The 23,736-nt window shown below is 40.0% G+C and overlaps 1 protein-coding gene across 3 annotated transcripts in view; it reads left to right on the forward strand.

The window, feature by feature from the left end:
• The first annotated feature begins 11,813 nt into the window (after nt 1-11,813).
• The window catches only part of lrriq1 (leucine-rich repeats and IQ motif containing 1), a 119,802-nt gene continuing 107,879 nt past the window's right edge, over nt 11,814-23,736 (forward strand). For 2 of the 3 annotated variants that reach the window (XM_061924743.1, XM_061924744.1), the window contains exon 1: nt 23,626-23,736. This exon is cut by the window's right edge and continues 175 nt beyond it. Coding sequence is in view for 1 of the 3 variants with exons in the window: in XM_061924745.2 (XP_061780729.1) it covers nt 11,862-11,894 (33 nt within the window). In the remaining 2 variants the exon portion in view is untranslated. Of the gene's footprint in view, nt 11,895-23,625 lie in introns of those variants that run through there. The other variant, XM_061924745.2, reaches the window with a different exon arrangement.

Genomic DNA, 23,736 nt, shown 5'->3' on the forward strand with positions numbered 1-23,736 from the left:
TTTTCAAATTCAAGTCAAAGTTATATGTTTTTGGTAACATTTTAGTATGGGGAACATCAGGGGCGTCACTAGCTTTTAAGGACGGGGGGGGAACGTAGCGCACGAGCACAAAACTTCACAAACGGCTAACAAAGACTTCGAAATTATTCATTGTTATTATTATTATTGCACGGGACGAAATGAAATGCTCCCCGGGACGATGGCTTTAACCATTTTTTTTCTTTTTCTTTTTATGTATTTATTAATTTGACATTTTATATTAAATGTCTTGGTTTTTCCTCCCTCTGAAAATCCTATGAAATAACAAGCCATCCTATAATACACCAGCTATTAATGTAACAATACAATAAAACAAATATATTTAATGATGGGGTTTTTTCATTATTTTATGTATATTACTTGATATAGGCCTAACAACGCCAATGGGGAACATATTCTAAGTAACAAAGACTTCATTTAGAGTTGTTTGGACACTAGGGGAACATATTCTAAGTAATAAAGACTTAATTTAGAGTTATTTGGTTAGGGTTAGGGTCAGGGTTAGAGGGTTAGGGTTATAATAAGGCCATGCCGAATAAGGCATTAATAAGTACTTAATAATGACTAGTTAAGAGCCAATATGTTACTAATTTGCAACTAATTAATGGTGAATATGTTCCCCATACTAAAGTGTTACCATGTTTTTTTACTGGTGCATAAAATGAACTGCTAATGAACATCACCATGTTCAAACAACAAAACCAACACAGTGCATAAACTCACAACAAATGACACACCTGCAAACCAGTCAGCTGTTGCCGTATCTGTAATACACCGATAGGGAGAAGTTTGTATTCACACGATGAGTCGGGTGTGGCTTGACCTCCGCCGAACCCCTGAGGCCGACTCACCGAACCCCTAGGGTTCAATCGAACCCAGGTTAAGAACCACTGCCCTAATGGTAGAAATGCACATTAACGGTAGCAATATACACTAATGGTAGTATTACACACTAATGGTAGTAATACACACTAATGGTAGTAATATAAACTAATGGTAGTAATATGGTATACCATTAGTGTGTATTACTATAGTAATATACACTAATGGTAGTAATACACACTAATGGTAGCGATGTACACTAATGGTAGTAATATACACTATAGGTAGTAATACATACCAATGGTATACCATTAGTGTGTATTACTATAGTAATACACACTGATGGTAGTAATACACACTATAGGTAGTAATACACACCAATGGTATACCATTAGTGTGTATTACTACTGATGGTAGTAATATACAATAATGGTAGTAATACACACTAATGGTAACAATACACACTATACCATACCATACCATACCATACCATACCAACTTTATTTATAAAGCCCTTTAGAAACAAGCACAGTTGAAGAACAAAGGGCTGTACACCACAAAGAAATAGAGGCAAAGGACAGACTAAAAGATAACATTTATAACAGAAAGAAAAATACAGGCCTCTCACGCCCCCTAAAGTGAATGTTTATTAATTCATCTGTTTATGTCAATTAATACACTATTGCCTCTCACGCCCCCCTAAATTGAATGTTTATTCATTCATCTGTATATGTAAAAAAAAACCGCTATTGTCTCTCACGCCCCCCCAAAGTGATTGTTTATTTATTCATCTGCATACGTCAAGAAATACACGATTGCCTCTCACGCCCCCCTAAATTGAATGTTTATTCATTCATCCATCTGTATGTATCAAGAAATACTCTATTGTCACACGCCCCCCTAAAGTGATTGTTTATACATTCATCTGTATATGTCAAAAAATACTCTATTGTCTCTCATGCCCCCCTAAATTGAATGTTTATTCATTCACCTGTATATGTCAAGAAATACACTATTTCCTCTGACGCCCCCCTAAATTTAATGTTTATTCATTCATCTGTATATGTCAAAAAATACGCTTTTGTGTCTCACGCCCCCCTAAAGTGAATGTTTATTCATTCATCTGTATATGTCAAGATATAAGCTATTACCCATTTCAATTAAAAGGATATTTTTAAAGCTCAACAAGTTTTATGCCGTTTACATTTGCATTCAAAATGTCCTCGGACATTCATACGCGCACCACTCTCATGAAACATCATTCAGATGTGTACTTTATCATGACTTTGAGCCCGGTATGAAGTTTGATCCTGAAAACGAAACATGAACTTGTTTGAAAGCCACAAATATGCTGCAGCGTCACCACCCGGCTGGGCAAGAGCAATATTAGATGGCGTATCGGCCGTTTACTTTGGCTTTGTCACAAAAAAGGGAGTGCTGTCAAGGCGTGGACGTGTCAGGAGACAATAAAATAGAAAATGAAAGTGCTTGACGAGTGAAATTAAGTTTTTAGGGTTTGACGTGTTCCGCATAATTTCCTTCATCTCACTTATTATTTATCATGACGTGGGTGATACTCCAAGTTTTGGTATCGATCCGATACCAAGTAAATTTGTGGGTACGCATCTCGTTATTTGATTCGAGTTAATTCATCGATTGAATCAAATTCATTAAAACAGACCAGAGCTTTTCAGTTATTTATTTTTTTCAGGAGGGGGGTTGATATGGCCTTACTCCTCACACTTTACCTGACACACGAAACGTGACAAATCTGGGGCGTGCACTATCCAATTTAGCAGTGGGGTGTTGAATATCTTAAAATGTGTTTTGTGGCAATTCTAACTTTGACCACTCTGTCAGTTGCGATGTAAAGTGGCGCTTTCCATCGTTTTCAGCAGACTGCATTGCAAAATGATTAACCCTTCTCCCTGTTTTGTTTTTTTGCTAGCTTTTTGGCTAATTTTGTATGTTTACATATAAAAATCATGGTTTGCGAGAGTCAGAGCTGTCGAGCAAGTATGAGCATATTTGTTAAATGTTAGCATGCTAACATTTTTTTGCTAGCTTTTTTAGCAACATTGTCAGAATAATTGTATCTAAGTTATCACACAACTTTGTGTTGCCATGAGTTCCCGGCGAGAAGACAAAAGCTGTCTTTAATTCTACCAAGCCGAGGCTTGTAAAACTCCACTGTGTAGGATGGGAAGCAACATGAAGCTGTTCTGTTTCTTTCATGTATTGTAATCAACAGAAAGATATTGTTTTGACCCAAGAACTACAACGCGGAGAGGAAGCAGGGCCTGACTCCCCTCCAGGCACCGCTTCTTTGAACTGTTTTACGAGCTTTTCTTTGAACTGTTGTAATCAAAGGCGATGGCTGTTTATGACCCCCGTACCTTAGAAACAGTCTCTAATATTAGCATGCTAACGTTCACATGGTAACATTTTATGCTACTTTTATAGATAATTTTGTATGTTTACAAATGAAAATCATGGTTTGTGATAGTCAGAGCTGTTGAGCAAGTATGAACATATTTGTGAGAATGTTAGCATGCTATCTTTTTTTTGCTAGATTTTTAGCAATTTTTTTATATTTAGACCTAAAAATCACAAATTTTGATACTTGGCGCCATCTTTGAAGTATGTTATTGTCTCTAGTATTAGCATGCTACTTATGTTTGATGCTAGCTTTTTAGCTAATTTTGTATGTTTAAAAATAAAAACCATTGTTTGTCATAGTCAGGGCTGTCAAGCAAGTGTGAACATATTTGTGAGAATTTTAGCATGCAAAATTTTTTGCTCGCTTTTTAGCACATTTCTGTATGTTCAGACCTAAAAATCATGTATTTTGACACTCATTGCCATCCTTGAAGTATGCTATTGTCTCTAATATTAGCATGCTAACGTTCGCATGGTATTTCATAGATAATTTTGTATGTTTACAAATGAAAATCATGGTTTGTGATAGTCAGAGCTGTTGAGCAAGTATGAACATATTTGTGAGAATGTTAGCATGCTAACATTTTTTCCTAGATTTTTAGCTATTTTTTAATATTTAGACCTAAAAACCATGACTTTTGATACTTGGTGGCATCTTTGAAGTATGCTATTGTCTGTTATATTAGCATGCTAATGTTAGCGAGGTAACGTTTTATGCTAGCGTTTTAGTCAATTTTGTATGTTTACACCTAAAAATCATGGTTTGTGATAGTCAGAGCTGTTGAGCAAGTATGAACATATTTGTGAGAATGTTAGCATGCTAACATTTTTTTTGCTAGATTTTTAGCAATTTTTTTATATTTAGACGTAAAAATCATGAATTTTGACACTTGGCGCCATCTTTGAAGTATGCTATTGTCTCTAATATTAGCATGCTACTTATGTTTTATGCTAGCCTTTTACCTAATTTTGTATGTTTAAAAATAAAAACCATGGTTTGTCATATTCAGGGCTGTTGAGTATGTATGAACATATTTGTGAGAATGTTAGCATGTTAAATTTTTAGCGCATTTTTGTATGTTTAGACCTAAAAATCATGTATTTTGACACTCGTTGCCATCTTTGAAGTATGCTATTGTCTCTAATATTAGCATGCTAACATTCGCATCGTAACATTTTATGCTACTTTTATAGATACTTTTGTATATTTACAAATGAAAATCATGGTTTGTGATAGTCAGAGCTGTTGAGCAAGTATGAACATATTTGTGAGAACGTTAGCATGCTAACATTTGTTGCTAGATTTTTAGCTATTTTTTAATATTTAGACCTAAAAACCATGACTTTTGATACTTGGCGGCATCTTTGAAGTATGCTATTGTCTCTAATATTAGCATGCTAACATTCGCATGGTAACATTTTATGCTACTTTTATAGATACTTTTGTATATTTACAGATGAAAATCATAGTTTGTGATAGTCAGAGCTGTTGAGCAAGTATGAACATATTTGTGAGAATGTTAGCATGCTAACATTTTTTTTGCTAGATTTTTAGCAATTTTTTTATATTTAGACGTAAAAATCATGAACTTTGACACTTGGCGCCATCTTTGAAGTATGCTATTGTCTCTAATATTAGCATGCTACTTATGTTTTATGCTAGCCTTTTACCTAATTTTGTATGTTTAAAAATAAAAACCATGGTTTGTCATATTCAGGGCTGTTGAGCAAGTATGAACATATTCGTGAGAATTTTAGCATGTTAAATTTTTAGCACATTTTTGTATGTTTAGACCAAAAATCATGTATTTTGACACTCGTTGCCATCTTTGAAGTATGCTATTGTCTCTAATATTAGCATGCTAACATTCGCATGGTAACATTTTATGCTACTTTTATAGATACTTTTGTATATTTACAAATGAAAATCATGGTTTGTGATAGTCAGAGCTGTTGAGCAAGTATGAACATATTTGTGAGAACGTTAGCATGCTAACATTTGTTGCTAGATTTTTAGCTATTTTTTTAATATTTAGACCTAAAAACCATGACTTTTGATACTTGGTGGCATCTTTGAAGTATGCTATTGTCTGTTATATTAGCATGCTAATGTTAGCGAGGTAACGTTTTATGCTAGCTTTTTAGTTAATTTTGTATGTTTACACCTAAAAATCATAGTTTGTGATAGTCAGAGCTGTTGAGCAAGTATGAACATATTTGTGAGAATGTTAGCATGCTAACATTTTTTTTGCTAGATTTTTAGCAATTTTTTTATATTTAGAGGTAAAAATCATGAATTTTGACACTTGGCGCCATCTTTGAAGTATGCTATTGTCTCTAATATTAGCATGCTACTTATGTTTTATGCTAGCCTTTTAGCCAATTTTGTATGTTTAAAAATAAAAACCATGGTTTGTCATATTCAGGGCTGTTGAGCAAGTATGAACATATTTGTGAGAATTTTAGCATGTTAAATTTTTAGCGCATTTTTGTTTGTTTAGACCTAAAAATCATGTATTTTGACACTCGTTGCCATCTTTGAAGTATGCTATTGTCTCTAATATTAGCATGCTAACATTCGCATGGTAACATTTTATGCTACTTTTATAGATACTTTTGTATATTTACAGATGAAAATCATAGTTTGTGATAGTCAGAGCTGTTGAGCAAGTATGAACATATTTGTGAGAATGTTAGCATGCTAACATTTTTTTTGCTAGATTTTTAGCAATTTTTTTATATTTAGACGTAAAAATCATGAATTTTGACACTTGGCGCCATCTTTGAAGTATGCTATTGTCTCTAATATTAGCATGCTACTTATGTTTTATGCTAGCCTTTTACCTAATTTTGTATGTTTAAAAATAAAAACCATGGTTTGTCATATTCAGGGCTGTTGAGCAAGTATGAACATATTCGTGAGAATTTTAGCATGTTAAATTTTTAGCACATTTTTGTATGTTTAGACCAAAAATCATGTATTTTGACACTCGTTGCCATCTTTGAAGTATGCTATTGTCCCTAATATTAGCATGCTAACATTCGCATGGTAACATTTTATGCTACTTTTATAGATACTTTTGTATATTTACAAATGAAAATCATGGTTTGTGATAGTCAGAGCTGTTGAGCAAGTATGAACATATTTGTGAGAACGTTAGCATGCTAACATTTGTTGCTAGATTTTTAGCTATTTTTTAATATTTAAACCTAAAAACCATGACTTTTGATGCTTGACGGCATCTTTGAAGTATGCTATTGTCTATTATATTAGCATGCTAATGTTAGTGAGGCAACGTTTTATGCTAATTTTGTATGTTTACACCTAAAAATCATAGTTTGTGATAGTCAGAGCTGTTGAGCAAGTATGCCAACAGTTGATACTAATAAAGCATGTCACACGCCGTGTTCTTGTCCTGTGTTGACGTTTTCGTTGGACAAGCACACAGCAGGTCACAGGTGGCGTTGCCTACCTGTTGAATTCTTCATGGCCTTGCTGGGACTTTGTAACGTTAGACCGCCTGGCCGTCGCCAGCCCCGCCGCCCAATGGAAAGTTAAGGCCTCGCACACAGACGCCAGCTGTGGGCCAATAGGATTCAGCCTGAGATTTGGGGTTAGTCACAAATTCCTTCCACACAGGTGGCGGTGATTAAATGTGTGAAGTTGGCCCCACTTATCATCGCAAATATCAAAATAACACTGCCATTCCTTTGTGCTACGATTGTGCTGGAAATTTAAACTGTTGGCGTACTTGCTCAGCTGCCATGATTTTTATTTGTAAACATACAAAATTAGCTAAAACGCTAGCATAAAATGTTACCGTGCTAATGTTAGCACGCTAATATAAGAGACAATAGCATATTTCAAAGATGGCGCCGTTTATCAAAGTTCATGATTTTTAGGTCCAAACATTAAAAATATTGCTAAAAAGCTAGCAAAAAATGTTAGCATGCTAACATTTTCACAAATATGCTCATACTTGCTCAACAGCTCCGAGTATCACCAACAATGACATTTATTTGTGAAAATACAAAATTATCTAAAAAGCTAGCATAAAACATTACCATGCTAACGCTAGTACGCTAATATAAGAGACAACAGTATACTATAGTTGGTATGTTATTAATGTGTTATTATTCATGAAAATTTTTCACGATTGGGACAATTTTGACAAGGTGTCACGAATCAGAAAATAGAAAAACAAAAAATGGAAATGTCTTATGCATAATCATTAATATCTCAAAAAGGCGATATAAGGGGAGAATAATAATAATAATAACATTAATTATAATAATCATAATAACAATAATAACAGCAACAATGATAATAGTGACAATAATAATAATAACAATAATATAATAATAATCATAATAATAATAACAATAATAATTGTGGAGGGAGACGTGGCCTGTGGACCTGCAGCGAAGCGGGGTGTGCTAGGACCGGCTTTGAGATCAGCGACAGGTGCATAGATGGCCCACCTAGGCCTGCTTATCTAATAACCTGTCGCTCTGTTAAAAGGCAGCAGCCGGGAAGGAGAGGAGACTTGGAGTTGGAGCACGCGAGAGAGAGTGAGACCAGACAACTGCTGAAAAGCACCAAAAGACTTTGCACATTGATGAAAATAAAACTTTCTAAAAACCCTGAAAAGGAGCGGGGATGTCGGTGATTGGTGGTCCGAGGAACCCGAGGGAAGGAGTCTACCACAATTTGGCGCCCAACATCACCGCTCCTTTTCAGGGTTTTTAGACGGTTTTATTTTCATCAACGTGCAAAGTCTTTTGGTGCTTTTCAGCAGTTGTCTGGTCTCACTCTCTCTCGCGTGCTCCAACTCCAACTTCAACTCTCCTCTCCTTCCCGGCTGTTGCCTTTTAACAGAGCGACAGGTGATTAGATAAGCAGGCCCAGGTGGGCCATCTACGCACCTGTCGCTGATCTCGAAGCCGGTCCTGGCACACCCGCTTCGCTGCAGGTCCGCAGGCCACGCCCCCCTCCACAATAATGTTTTCTGTGTTTGCGTAAGAAGTACAATATATATACAAAAAGGAGGATTACCTCCAAATTATTCAGGACAACCTAAAATCATCAGCCCGGAGGTTGGGTCTTGGGCGCAGTTGGGTGTTCCACCAGGACAATGACCCCAAACACACGTCAAAAGTGGTAAAGGAATGGCTAAATCAGGCTAGAAATAAGGTTTTAGAATGGCCTTCCCAAAGTCCTGACTTAAACGTGTGGACAATGCTGAAGAAACAAGTCCATGTCAGAAAACAAATTTAGCTGAACTTTTGATCGCGACTGTATATGTATATATCCCCAAATACACAAAAAACAGGTACTAATAGGTAAGAAAAGTTGGTGCATTTTTGGAAAACCGGAGCCTTACTTTACTTAAGTTGGAGTGTTTTCTGTGTTTGCGTAACAAGTACAATACTTACAGTATTAACACTTTTTAGGACGCAACAAAAATCAAAACAACACACCATCTAACGTGTGTGTGTGTATATATATGTACATATATACATATATACTCACACATATACGTATATATGTATGCATATATGTATATACAGTACATGTATATATACATATACACATTATAACTTGTGATAAACTTAGTGTGAGAGAGTTTGTTTGGTCGATAGGAGTTGATCAGCTGCTGGAGTACGATCGTACACAAAGTACCCGAGGAGTGACCAGGGATATCTTACATAACGTCTTCATTCCTTTCTTGTCGTCGTCTAAAAAGGGATCCATTGTCGAGTGTTTTGATATTTACATCAGCATGTTATTGTCCGTTTACGTAATGGCGTGAGGCGGAAGCTGTTGAATAGCCTTGAACCCTTCATCATACGTAAATACTGCACAGAGCGCGTTTCAAAGGAGGGATTAGGGACGTGCAGACCCCTACTGCCTCTTTGCTGGTCATGGACACAAGGCCTGCAAGGACTTCAAAGAGTCATGAGACCTGCACAGTACAGAACTTCCCACCGAGATACCCCATTTATTTCCTGTGTTCCAATATTGCCTTCCATACACACCTAGAGAATAAGCAAATTACATTTTTAATTTGATTTAAGATAAGATAAAACATGCATTTCAGGGGTTTTATTGGTAGATTTTTGTGATCAGGTTTTTTAGGTAGGGATGTAACGATAAAAACATTTCATATCACGATCACTATTGTTGAATGTGCACAGAAAGTACTTAAACACCCTAAAATAAATAGACACGCGATACACTTTGTTGGCGGGAAAAAAAAACATTTAATATCGTTCTGACTGTATAGGATCCATAATATTTTTACTTGAGTGTTTGAATATGTTGATATTCTTCTTCTTTTTTTTAAATAAATATAAATTGGGTGTTGGGCCTTTCCTTCAATTCTGGTTTATGATCATGGTATGGTATGGACTTATATCATATTAGAATAATTACAATTTACACAAATATTACTCTATTGGTGGGAATTATTCTGAAATATTGGCTATGATTTTATTTGTGTTGTTTTCACTGTAAACATTCCATAAGGCAGTGCCATATTTCCATGCTTTGGCAGTGACATCACTTGTTCGAATAATAATTAAAAAAAAAAAAAAAAAAAAAAATATCCATCCATTCATACATTTTCTACCGCTTGTCCCTTTTTATGGTCGCGGGGGGTGCTGGAGCCTCTCTCAGCTGTATTCGGGCGGAAGGCGGGGTACACCCTGGACAAGTTGTATATATGTATATATATGTATATGTATGTATATATATAAATAAATGATATATATATAATATATATCTGTGTATATATATCCTTATCTTAAATTTTTTATTTGTTTAAATTCTTATATATAGAAAAATACATATATATTATTATTTGTATATATATGTAAATATGTATATATGTACAAAATATATTAATATATGTTTATTTAAAAAAAACATATATATATATTTAATTTGTTTATGTTTTATTGTATTTTTATTATATATATATATATATATATATATAGAATATATATAAATATATATATTTATTTGTTTTAATTTAGTTAATTTTATATATATAAATATTAAGAAATATATATATATATATATATATATTCATTTTATACATGAATATATATCTGTATATATATACTGTATGTTTAATTTTTATTTTTTATTTGTTTAAATGTTTTATATATATATATATATATATAATATATATATATATTTAAAAATGTTTTCATATGTATATATATATGTATAAAATATATACATTTATATTTATAAATATATTTATATATATATATGCATATTTTATTTTTGTAATGTTTTATTTTTATTTTATTTATATATATATATTTTTTTTTTTAATTTTATTTTTTATTTTTTTTATTTTATTTATTTATTTATTCTTTTATTTTAATATTATCTGTGCATGCAAAAAAAATACTCTTTTTTTTGGTTACTTACAGTTTCAAAGCAAGTTATCCATCAATCTGTTGGCAAAAATATAACTGCTTATGCAAACTGTGCAACGAGGCTATTATACATTTACGCTCATAAATATTTAATGTTCTCTGCATTGTGGCCCTCACTAAAAACGAGTTTGACATCCCTGCTTTAGTATAAAAGAATCTGGGAGGACTCTTCCCTGTCTAACCGTCAGAAGTTACGCCGTGGTTATCATGGTTAGTGTTTACCGTTACATACATATTCAAATTGAGGGACAGGAAACGCACAGAGCAGTCAACTCTTTGGCTTGCACTATTGCCAAGGAGAAGCCAGACCTTGAAATCCCCCTTTAGTCGTTCAAACTCTCCTGTTTGGGGACACTTGGACGATGTTTTGTCGTCATTCAGTAGCGATTAATACTCACGCACTTCAAACAGTAATAAACTTTGCTATAATCACACTCCGACCGTTGCACATGACTGCGTTCTAGCACAAAACGAACCCTGTAGATTCACTCCTACGAACAAAAGTGCTCACATGTGTATTTCTGATAAGCCTGCAGGGAAACACTTGCATGTGACTACAGCCGGGATGTGTGCTTTATAGTTTTTGTGACGTAGGAGAAAAAGGAACAGGACTAATTGGAAAGAAATTCTGCACTCTGTGAACCGGGTCTAAAGGTCTGTCACACGTACGAGGAATTCCCATTCCCCCGTAATCCCCGCAGTCACTCGGATGAGATTTTTACTGTTGAAACTGACTCACGTTCTGCTGACCCGTGTCGAAGAATGCAACATGGCGACCGACGGGGATGAGCTGAGCACCGTTCAGTGCTTGGGGGCGGGGGGGAAACCACTCGGATGCTCTCAGGCCCCAGGTGTCATGATCTGTGGTCCGGATCATGTTTTGTATTTTCTGTTAGTGTTGGACTCCTTGAGTTCCTGTTTGTGCGCCTCTGAGTTTGTTTTGGTTGCCATAGTTGCTCATTGTGTTCACCTGTCTCTAATTAGTGTGTCGCCCGCTCACCTGCTTATCAGGCACTAATCAGGGGCATTATTCAAGCCTGCCAGTCGGGGTGGCGTCATTCTGTCACGACGGGGTTTTCGCAGCTTACTCCGGGGTTCATTCTCCCGGGATGCGGACGGACCACTCCGGACAAAGCGTGCAGGTAAAAACATGATTTAATTCTCAAAAAAACAAAACAAAGGAGTACAAAAAAGCGGAAAACAAGCCGAAGGCACTACATGCTGATCGCTATCACTTAGCATGGACTTGAGACAGGTAATACTCACGAAGACAAGGCTACCACTTAGCATTGGCTAGGAGACAAGCAAAACTTTCGCAAGACAGGTTGCATGAAGCAAATAATGACGCCAGCCTGACTGACCGGCAAAGGCAGGCTTAAATAATGCCTCTGGGGGGGGGCGGGCGGTGGGGGGGTGAGGGTGTATATTGTAGCGTCCCAGAAGAATTAATGCTGCAAGAGGTTCTGGGTATTTGTTCTGTTGTGTTTATGTTGTGTTACGGTGCGGATGTTCTCCCGAAATGTGTTTGTCATCCTTGTTTGGTGTGGGTTCACAGTGTGGCGCATATTTGTAACAGTGTTAAAGTTGTTTATACGGCCACCCTCAGTGTGACCTGTATGGCTTTTGACCAAGTATGCATTTGCATTCACTTGTGTGTGTGAAAAGCCGTAGATATTATGTGACTGGGCCGGCACGCAAAGGCAGTGCCTTTAAAGTTTATTGGCGCTCTGTACTTCTCCCTACGTCCGTGTACGCAGCGGCGTTTTAAAAAGTCATACATTTTACTCTTTGAAACCGATACCTATCATTTTTAAACCGATATCGATAATTTCCGATATTACATTTTAAGGCATTTATCGGCCGATATTATCGGACATCCCTAAATATTAACATTGCTGTATGTATACTTTTGACCCAGCAGATTTGGTCACATTTTCAGTAGACCCGTAATAAATTCATAAAAGAACCAAACTTCATGAATGTTTTTTTTAGTGACAAACAAGTATGTGCTCCAATCACTCTATCAGAAAAAAAAAAAGCATTGTAGAAATTATTGGAAACTCAAGACAGCCATGACATTATGTTCTTTGGATTGAAGATTCAAGATTGTTTATTGTCATATGCACAGTTAAACAGACAGTTTGCCGTACAATGAAATCTTACGTTGCTAGTCCACCCTTCAATAAGTCACACGGTACTTAGCTAAAAATAAAAAATAAAAATAAAAATGTATATACAAGGCACAGTAAGTAACATAACATTCTGATTCACAGTCAACAGTATAAATATGGAGGTGACATTTGGTCACAGCAGCAGTTAAAGTGTCTTTAGTGATCAAAGGTGAAAAGTGTCTACAGTGATAGTTCACAGTTCGGGGGTGGTCATAGTAGCATTCACAAGTTAGCATTCACAAGCCTGATAGCCTGTGGGTAGAAACTGTTTGTCAGTCTCGTAGTCCTGGATTTCAGGCTCCTGTATCGTCTGCCTGATGGTAGGAGGCTGAAGAGACTGTGCTGGGGGTGTGTACTGTCCTTTATGATGTTGTGTGCTCTCCTGGTGGCCCTGGTAGAGTACATGTCCTGTAGTGAGGGGAAGGCTGTTCCTGATATGTACTGAGCAGTTTTAATCACTCGCTGGAGTGCCTTCCTGTCCTTAGCAGTGCAGTTTCCATACCAGACCGTGATTGAGCTGGTAAGGACACTCTCAACCGCTTGCTGAGAATTTTGGGTGGCATGCCAAATTTTCTCAGCCTTCTTAGGAAGTACAGTCGCTGTTGGGCTTTCTTTATTGTTTGTTGGGTGTTGTGATCCCAGGTGAGGTCCTCGCTGATGTGGGTCCCGAGGAATTTAAAGGTTTTCACCCTGTCCACCTTTGTCCCCTCTATGTACAGAGGTGTGTACTGTGCACTCCTCCGTGGGTCAATAATCATACATTTACATAATCAAGTGTATGTAAACTTTTGACCACGACTGCAGAAAAAGTGTGGGCATCCCTGCCATACGCTAACTGAGACGGACGCATTTTGTTAAACAACTAAATTGTACGAAAAGTATGGTGCACGGAAATCGATTTAGTGCTGTAGTGCTAGGAGTTGCATTTAAATGCTTTAAAATGTAATATCGGAAATTATCAGTATCGGTTTCAAAATTATTGGTATCGGTTTCAAAAAGTAAAATGTATGACTTTTAAAACGCCGCTGTGTACACGGACGTAGTGAGAAGTACAGAGCGCCAATAAACCTTAAAGGCAATGCCTTTGCGTGCCGGCCCAATCACACAAGTGAATGCACTTGGTCAACAGCCATACAGGTCACACTGAGGGTGGCCGTATAAACAACTTTAACACTGTTACAAATATGCGCCACACTGTGAACCCACACCAAACAAGAATGACAAACACATTTCGGAAGAACATCCGCACCGTAACACAACATCAACACAACAGAACAAATACCCAGAACCCCTTGCAGCACTAACTCTTCCGGGACGCTACAATACACCCCCCCCCCCCCCCCGCTATCCCCTACCCCCCACCTCAATCCCGCCCACCTCAACCTCCTCATGCTCTCTCAGGGAGAGCATGTCCCAAATTCCAAGCTGCTGTTTTGAGGCATGTTAAAAAAACAATACACTTTGTGACTTCAATAATGAACATGGCAGTGCCATGTTGGCATTTTTTTTCCATAACTCGAGTTGATTTATTTTGGAAAACCTTGTTACTGTTACGTCTTCGGGGACGCATAGCTGTGCTGGTGTGTTCCTTCCAGTACAAAAGACAAGCAGGAGGAGTGTGCAGGTAGGATTAAGTATTTTTAATAAATAAAAGGCAGGACAAAAATACGAAACTGAGGACGCTAGCAAGCGTGGAGCTAAACAAAAAAACCAAAATGTCACCAAGGGTGATAAACAAGGAATGCTAGCGTGCACAAACTTACTATGAAGAGAAAACCAGAGGAAACGTAAATGTTGCATAAAGCAAACATTGACCCAGCACTTACTGCTGGGTGACAGGAAACTATAAAGGGGAGTGATTAGCCAAAACACCTGGTGGAAACACTAATTGCAAAACTAAGACAGGTGAGGAGAATCAGTGCCCATGGAAACCAAGAATAAACAGGAAAAGAGGGTGCAACCAGGAAACAGACTAAAACCAGAAACATAACCAACATAAATCATGCCATGATCTGGGTAACGATCATGACATAACCCCCCCCTTAAGGGACGGATCCCAGACGTCCCAAACTAGAAAACTCCTCCCCAACAAAAAAAAACCAGAAAGTCAAAAGTCACGGGAGGGTGGAGGGAGGACTTGGTGGTGGGCCGCCAGGCCATGTGTCCCCGAAGCCACCGTGGACAAGTCAGGTGGCGGCGGCGGGTGGATTGTCGCCGCAATCGTCGAGGCGGGCGACCTCGGAACGGCCATGTCTGTGGCCGTTGAGGAGGCAGACGAGACTGGCGCCAGAACCTCAGCAGTCTTTGAGTCCTGTACCAAAGTCTGGGGCGTCGCTGCTGTTGGCGCCAAAAGCGTCCATGAAAAGTCCAGAAACGACAAGGTGGGCGGCGCCGTGGTGCGGCCCGCCAGACAAGAGGAGGTGGGCGGCGCCGAGGTGCGGCCCGCCGGACAAGAGGAGGTGGGCGGCGCCGAGGTGCAGCCCGCCGGACAAGAGGAGGTGGGCGGCGCCGAGGTGCGGCCCGCCGGACAAGAGGAGGTGGGCGGCGCCGAGGTGCAGCCCGCCGGACACGAGGAGGTGGGCGGCGCCGTGCTGCGGCCCGCCGGACACGAGGTGGGTACGTCGTAGGCGAGGCAGGCGCGGGAGGCGTCGTCGCCGTGGTAACAGGAAGCGTCGTCGCCGTGGAAACAGGAAGCGTCGTCGATGTGGAAACAGGAAGCGTCGTCGCCGTGGAAACAGGAAGCGTCGTCGCCGTGGAAACAGGAAGCGTCGTCGCCGTGGAAGCAGGAGGCGTCGTCGCCATGGAAGCAGGAGGCGTCGTCGCCATGGAAGCAGGAGGCGCCGTCGCCATGGAAGCAGGAGGCGCCGTCGGCGTGGGCGGAGCCAGAGGCGGAGCAGGCGGCTCGTCTGTCGGCGTGGGCGGAGCCAGAGGCGGAGCAGGCGGCTCGTCTGTCGGCGTGGGCGGAGCCAGAGGCGGAGCAGGCGGCTCGTCTGTCGGTGTGGGCGGAGCAGGCGGCTCGTCTGTCGGCGTGGGCGGAGCCAGAGGCGGAGCAGGCGGCTCGTCTGTCGGCGTGGGCGGAGCCAGAGGCGGAGCAGGCGGCTCGTCTGTCGGCGTGGGCGTAGCCAGAGGCGGAGCAGGCGGCTCGTCTGTCGGCGTGGGCGGAGCCAAGGACGAATCAGGCAACGGAGTCTCTGTGGGTGGTGGATGTCTCAGCTGGACTGCTGGGTTGGCCGTAGGGGGAATCATCACCTGCAGTGCGGAGAGTATACTTCCCATCTGTTTCTCCAATGCATCAAGGCGGGCATCTTGGTGCTCCGCCATGGCGTTGACGCAAGCCCCAAGAACGCCAAACTGTTCCTCCTGTTGTCCAAGTTGTTTGGACTGTTGGTGCAATGCCCTTTTTACTGGGTCGGTCTCTGCGGGGTCTCTTGTGCTTTGCAGCGCTGGAGCAGGAGGTGGAGAGGATGGCGTTTGCAGGACCACCAGGGTTGATGGTGGCGTCAGAGTGGCAGGCGTCCGGGCTGTCGGCGTGGGAGGAGCCAGAGGAGTGGGCGGAGTGTTCTCTGCTGATTGGGATTGTTCCTCCAGTTGCAGTTCAATAAGTACCTTGCGGTACCACTCATCCACCCAAGCCGGACTGTACTTCTCTGGCGGGTCCAACTTGCTTTGTGGTACTGGGGCAGGAAGTAGGACCGAAGCAGACAGCGCCCCCGTTGGAGGAGAGGCAGGCAGCATCCTCAGTGGAATGAGGTCTGCTTGTCCCGCTGACACGCTACCAGCACTGGCCCCCCCCTCAGGAAGCAGATTCCAGATGCTAGATGGAGCTGGTGGGGGGAGCGCTTGTTCGGCGGGAGCAGAGGGCACGGGCGGGTGGGCTCTAGGAAGCCTGGAATCTGGCCTTGTGAGTCTGCGCCGCTGGCGCCTTTCTGGACAGTTGCCAGCAGGTGGTGACTGAGGGGAGGAGAAGCCGCACGGGAAGAGCCTGGCAGACATTGTTGAGGGCAAAGTGTCCGTCTGGTACCCCTTCTGCGCCTGCTCTGAGCTGCCCCGCTGCCCGAGCCTTCGCGTACCAGGTGGGGTGGACGACATCCGGGTGGCTTGAGAGTGGGGGAGGAAACGGGTCTCTGCTTCCGTGAACTTAGCCATTAGCTGCTCCCATGCTACCATGGCGTCGGCCGGAAGGTCTTCTTCGGACAGCTCGGCTTCATCCTCGTGTTGCCACGGCTGGGTGTCCGCTTGGAGCTCCAGGAGGATCTCTTGTTTGTCCGTGTTGGACAGGAACACTTCGTCTGGCTGGGTCAATCTGTTACGTCTTCGGGGACGCATAGCTGTGCTGGTGTGTTCCTTCCAGTACAAAAGACAAGCAGGAGGAGTGTGCAGGTAGGATTAAGTATTTTTAATAAATAAAAGGCAGGACAAAAATACGAAACTGAGGACGCTAGCAAGCGTGGAGCTAAACAAAAAAAACAAAATGTCACCAAGGGTGATAAACAAGGAATGCTAGCGTGCACAAACTTACTATGAAGAGAAAACCAGAGGAAACGTAAATGTTGCATAAAGCAAACATTGACCCAGCACTTACTGCTGGGTGACAGGAAACTATAAAGGGGAGTGATTAGCCAAAACACCTGGTGGAAACACTAATTGCAAAACTAAGACAGGTGAGGAGAATCAGTGCCCATGGAAACCAAGAATAAACAGGAAAAGAGGGTGCAACCAGGAAACAGACTAAAACCAGAAACATAACCAACATAAATCATGCCATGATCCGGGTAACGATCATGACAGTTACATTGTTTATTGCATCCAGCGGGGCATCACAACAAAATTAGGCATATCTATCCATCCATTTTCTACCGCTTGTCCCTTTTGGGGTCGCAGGGGATGCTGGAGCCTATCTCAGCAGCATTCGGGCGGAAGGCGGTGTACACCCTGGACAAGTCGCCACCTCATCACAGGGCCACAATGCAAAATAACAAAGAAAATGTAAAATAAAGAAAACGTTGCAAAATAACAAGCAAAATATTGCAAAATAAAGAAAACCTTGCAAAATAAAGAAAACCTTGCAAAATAAGAAAAATGTTGCAAAATGAAGAAAACGTTGCAAAATAAGCAAAATATTGCAAAATAAAGAAAACATTGCAAAATAAGAAAAATGTTGCAAAATGAAGAAAACGTTGCAAAATAACAAGGAAAACGTTGCAAAATAACAAGCAAAATATTGCAAAAAATAAAGAAAACCTTGCAAAATAAGAAAATTGTTGCAAAATGAAAAAAACGTTGCAAAATAACAAGGAAAGCGTTGCAAAATAACAAGGAAAATGTTGCAAAATGAAAAGAAAACGTTGCAAAATGACATGCAACAACTTGCAAAATGAAAAAAAAAATGTTGCAAAACAATTTTTTTTTTAAATGTCAAAGAAAATTTAGCAAAATAATAATGTGTTAATTCCACGACTGTATATATCGGTATCGGTTGATATCGGAATCGGTAATTAAGAGTTGGACAATATCGGAATATCGGATATCGGCAAAAAAGCCATTATCGGACATCTCTAGTTGCATTATAGGAGCGGTCAGGGCACCGTCTCGCCACATCCAGTTTTACAAAAGGAACACTGGATGAATTCTGCCTAGCAACAAACAACGCAAGCGAAGAAGTCCCAGTTGTTATCAGGCCTGACTGCAAGCGAGCAACAGAATACTCATGTCAGTAAAAACTGCCGCTTTTGGGCGGCAGCTGCCTTTGACAGCCGTAATCTGCAGCTCGGCGCCGTCTGGCCGCCGTCTGCGCCCGCCTGCGCTCGGACAAAAGCGACGGACACCTTGCCCTAATTGGAGCGGACACGGCTCGCTGACGGAGGCTTTTTGGGCAATCGAGCACACTCCATGGATCTTCGCGGGCCTAAAGAAACAATCGGACGGGCAGTTTGACTCTAGAGCGCCGAGCTGTCCTGTCGGGGGACGTCACGCTGAGGACTGAAGCTGTGCTTTGACCTGAGGGGACCTCCACACGCTGTGGCAGCGTTCACAAAATCTGATTTTTTTTCAATGGCGATCACGTTTCCTAAAATAAAAAGCAATGTCAAGTGCAGGGGTTCTTAGCCTTTTTGACCACTACAGAGAGGCCCGGGGGCCACTCAAATATTAACACTGAATTAGTTATCTTACCCTTCATTTTAATCACATTAATGATTATATCTAGCCTACCTAGTAGAGATGCGCGGATAGGCAATTATTTCATCCGCAACCGTATCACAAAAGTCGTCAACCATCCGCCATCCACCCGAACTAACATTTAATCAAAACCGCACCCGCCCGCCATCCGCCACCCGCCCGTTGTTATATATCTAATATAGACGATGCAAGGCATTAGTGAGGTTATAAAGCTTTTGCCTGTTAAAGAAAGGAGACTGATCCAATGCAGCAGAGACACTCAATGCGTGCCACGCTGTCACGACCCAGACGCACACCAGTGTGCAATCATCTGGGAGCCGCGCTGAGCGCACCTCCAAGCGCGCTCGCGCCACTCAAACTGCTGCAGGCAGCTGCGTTCTATCTTGTTTTAACATCCTGGGACACTCTTCTGGGATCACGGCGGACGAAACTGCTCATGCTCAGGGTGTTTGTGGAGGTTCGGGGTTTTGCACAAATGTGATGCACCATGTTAGATGTCCCGGTTTTGTGACTGTCGTAGACATAAACAGCGTCGCAGCTCTTGCAAATCACATAGCCAGCATTACTATCATCCTGATTTACAACCTCATAAAAACGAGTCCACGCTGAACTTTTCTGGCCTTTTTTCCCCCTGGTCTTTAGTATTCCCTTTTTTAGTTTGTCGCGTACCACGTTTGCTGCCGGCGTTGCCATCTCTTTTTTTTTTCTTCTTCTGTTGTGGCATATGTTGCAGGTGCCTGCTCGTTTTTCGTATGTGGGTAACAACATTTAACTATGGATATATATTTCCGAATTGGTTTAACTGCCACCCGCCTGAATCTATTTAAAATCTTTTTTTTTTTTTATTTCAACCGCCCGACCCGACCCGCGGATAAAATAAATGTTTTTTTATTTCAACCGCCCGACCCGCGGATAATCCGCGGACTTCGCGGTTGTGTCCGCAAACCGCGCATCTCTACTACCTAGTCAAATTATATTAATCACAAATATTAGGCTGATTAAAAAAAATAATACTTATTAAATAGCCTCCAAAAGAATGGAAATAAATGTGCTAAATGAAATACATTCAAACTAAATTAATAATAATAAATATATTTCAAATGTACACTATCAATATAATTAAAGTGCAAATGAAAATACAGCTTCACCACTAGAGTTCTCAGAGGGAAGTCTGAGCTTCTCTGCCTAGGCTGCTGCCCCCGCACCTGACCTCGGCGAAGCGTTAGAAGATGGATAGATGGATGGATTCCAAAGAGTCTTGTGTCCTTTTTAAAGAAACACGACTTGTACAGTTCCCACCGACATGAATAAGTCAGGTAGAGGTCACTTAGGGGACCACAGATTCTTCATGGAGGTTCTTTGTCGTCCCTTGAAGAAAAAGTGGTTTTGATGTGGCGCCGTTCTGTTGTGGTGTTTACCTCCAGAACATCAGTCGCCTGCGGGGGTCTGTGTTGTTCCCCTTTTTGATAAAAAAAACTCTGAGGAAGGAGACCGAGTTCCTGGCGGAAGGCCTGAAGGAATGCGGCTGGGAAACGCAGCGTAGGCCGCTGGAATCTCCTCAAAGAGTCCGAACATGGCGCGAGCGCGGCGCTTTTCGCCATGGGAGCGAGGGGAACCGGGCTTAGGGATGCAGTGTGCATTGTTCGCTTATGTCTCGTGGTTCACCTACAGGCTCACTGACCCTCAGCCCACCGCATTGACCACACAAGACCGCCATTCTGCGGTCCAGCACCACCAACGGTTTGTACTTCAAAAGCTTTGTTCTGTTGACAAAAACTGCAAATATTTCCTTTTTTCAGTCAATTGGCTGTCCTAATACTTACCAAATCAACATTTGGCAACTTTGACTAAAAAGCAATAGGCCCCGCCCCCTCCATATACGCAGACCTGGCGTTGTATGTAGGGACCCACAATCCATGGAGGGTATTTGACATTAATAAGTCAATTAATGAACGACAAAGAGCCTGACAGGCATTTTAACAGAAAAACTTTTCTTAGCCCCTTCCTGCTCTGTCATATATTGGCAAATTCCCCCTGATATTTGTTAGTGTTAGTACTGGGCTGGTAAACAAACTAATACATCCCGGCCAGAGATGTGTCAGGATCATACGCAACCTAATGTTTTGATTATCTAACATTTGTTGATTTGCACTTTAAACTTTTTTTTTTTTTTTTTTAATCGATTTTCCTATAATTAATTTTGATTAAAAAAGTAAACATATTTTTTCACATAAATAAACAAACAAAGTACTGCTTAGGTTAGGTCGAGGACAAACATTAAACATATCTATAATATTAATTATATACTGTAAATGATAATGTAAATAAATAGTTTCACTTTTACTACTTTTATGAATGGGGCCCTTTTGGATTCCCGAGACCTTACTGTAATTCTGATGTTTTTCTTTTAAACTATCATTGTTAAAAAAAAAATCAATAAATAAATCAAAATCAATGTTGTTACGAATTGTTGACCTATTTAAGGGTCCAACTGCTTTGAATAAAATTTTATATTGTTAAAAACTGTTTTTGGGGTGAAAAATTGCATGTGTTATGCCATAAAAAACAGTGTTTATTTATTTATTTATTAAAACACCAACTTTATGGCAATGAATAGATCTGAAGTTAAACTATATATATATAAGTGTTAAAATAAAATAAAATATTAATACAATACATAAAAAAAATATATAAACAATATTTCCCCAATAAATATTAGAACGTTTAATATTTTATGTGAAGTAATTGGAGCCTAGAGAACGCCAATAATTCATAACAACATTGATTTTGTAACATTATTATTTTTTGAAAATGTCCAATTTTAAATAAAAAACAGCCTGTAAGACAGTTTTGTAGAATATAATATAATAGAATAGAATAGAATAGAAAGTACTTTATTGATCCCGGGGGGAAATTCAGCACCACAGTTCGCTCACAATAAACAATAGAATAGAATAGAATAGAGTTTTATTGTCATTATTACAGTGAACAGGTTCAAAGAACAACAAAATTGGAGCAGATCCCCTAAGGTGCATACACAATAATTTAGTAATATAAATAGTAAAAAAAGATTTAAAAAAAAAAAAGATAAAAAAGAAGATATGTATCTATATATATATGTATATATCCACACACATGCACATATCCATACATATGCATATATATATATATATATATATATATATATATATATATATATATATATATATATATATATATATATATATATATATATATATATATATATATATATATATATATACACACATATAACATTATTGCACATTATAGTCCGAAAAAACAAAAAGACATGACACATGAGGACATGACGGACAGATTGTGCTCACTCAGGCCTGTTTAATGCTACTATGGCTCTTGGGTAAATAAACAATAAACACTTAGGTATTTTTTTGCATGTGAATAATATAAATACAGTCTATTATACAACATTATTCACATGTGAATAGTATAGATACAGTCAAAGTACAGTCAAAAAGGAACTTATGCATTATACCAGCGTTTTTCAACCACTGTGCACACTAGTGTACCATGAGATATTGTCTGGTGTGCCGTGGGAGATGATGTCATTTCACCTAATTGGGTTAAAAATATTTTTTGCAAACCAGTAATTATAATCCGCAAATAATGTGCCGTTGTTGAGTGTCTGGGCTGTCTCGAGCGCGGCAGAGTAACCGTGTAATACTCTTCCATATCAGTAGGTGGCAGCAGGTAGCTAATAGCCTTGTGGATGTCGGGAACATTGTTTGTCGTGATCACAATTTGCAGACGACAGCGGGAGGCAGTGTGCAGGTAAAAAGGTATCTCACGCTTAAACCAAAAATAAACGAAAGGAGAGTGCCGCTAAGAAAAGGCATTGAAGCTTAGGGATGGCCATGCAAAACGAAACTAAAACTGAACTGGCTGCAAAGTAAACAAAAACAGAATGCTGGACGACAGCAAAGACTTTCAGCGTGTGGAGCAGCAGACGGCGTCCACAAAGTACATCCAAACATGTCATGACAATCAACAACAAAATAGGAGCGCAAGACAAGAACTAAAACACTACACACAGGAAAACACCAAAAAACCCAAAATAAGTCACGCCGTGATGTGACAGGTTGTCACAGTACACCTACTTTGAGACAAGAGCTATAGTGATGCATGGTATGGTTTGAATTTATATCCAACAATTGCGAGAACTACTTTTTACTGTCAATATCGGTGAGTTATGCTGAGTTTAATTTAGTTATGTTTTCCGCTAGTGGTGTGCCTCGGGATTTTTCCAATGAAAAAAATGTGCCTTGGCTCGAAAAAGGTTGAAAAACACTGCATTATACTATACATGATATCAGAGTAAACATTGCAACTTTTTGTCATTACATTTCAACTTTATTATTTTATTCTCATGAGGAACACCAACTATTATTTTCTATATCTAAAGGTTTTTTTTAAGTAGTTATTGTAGTAAATGCATTAACAATCGTAGTTTGTATAGTTTGTCCCTGCTACTGCTCCGTAGCTTACACTGTTTCTATGGTAACCGCAGACGCGGAAGTCATTTAGCAAAGCTGACCAAACGCTCCAAAACAACGTAATGTATCGAAGGAGACGGAAACTGTGACAATTCGCACACATT

This window comes from Nerophis lumbriciformis, linkage group LG29 (assembly GCF_033978685.3).
Source record: "Nerophis lumbriciformis linkage group LG29, RoL_Nlum_v2.1, whole genome shotgun sequence".
Taxonomy (NCBI): Eukaryota; Metazoa; Chordata; class Actinopteri; order Syngnathiformes; family Syngnathidae; genus Nerophis; species Nerophis lumbriciformis.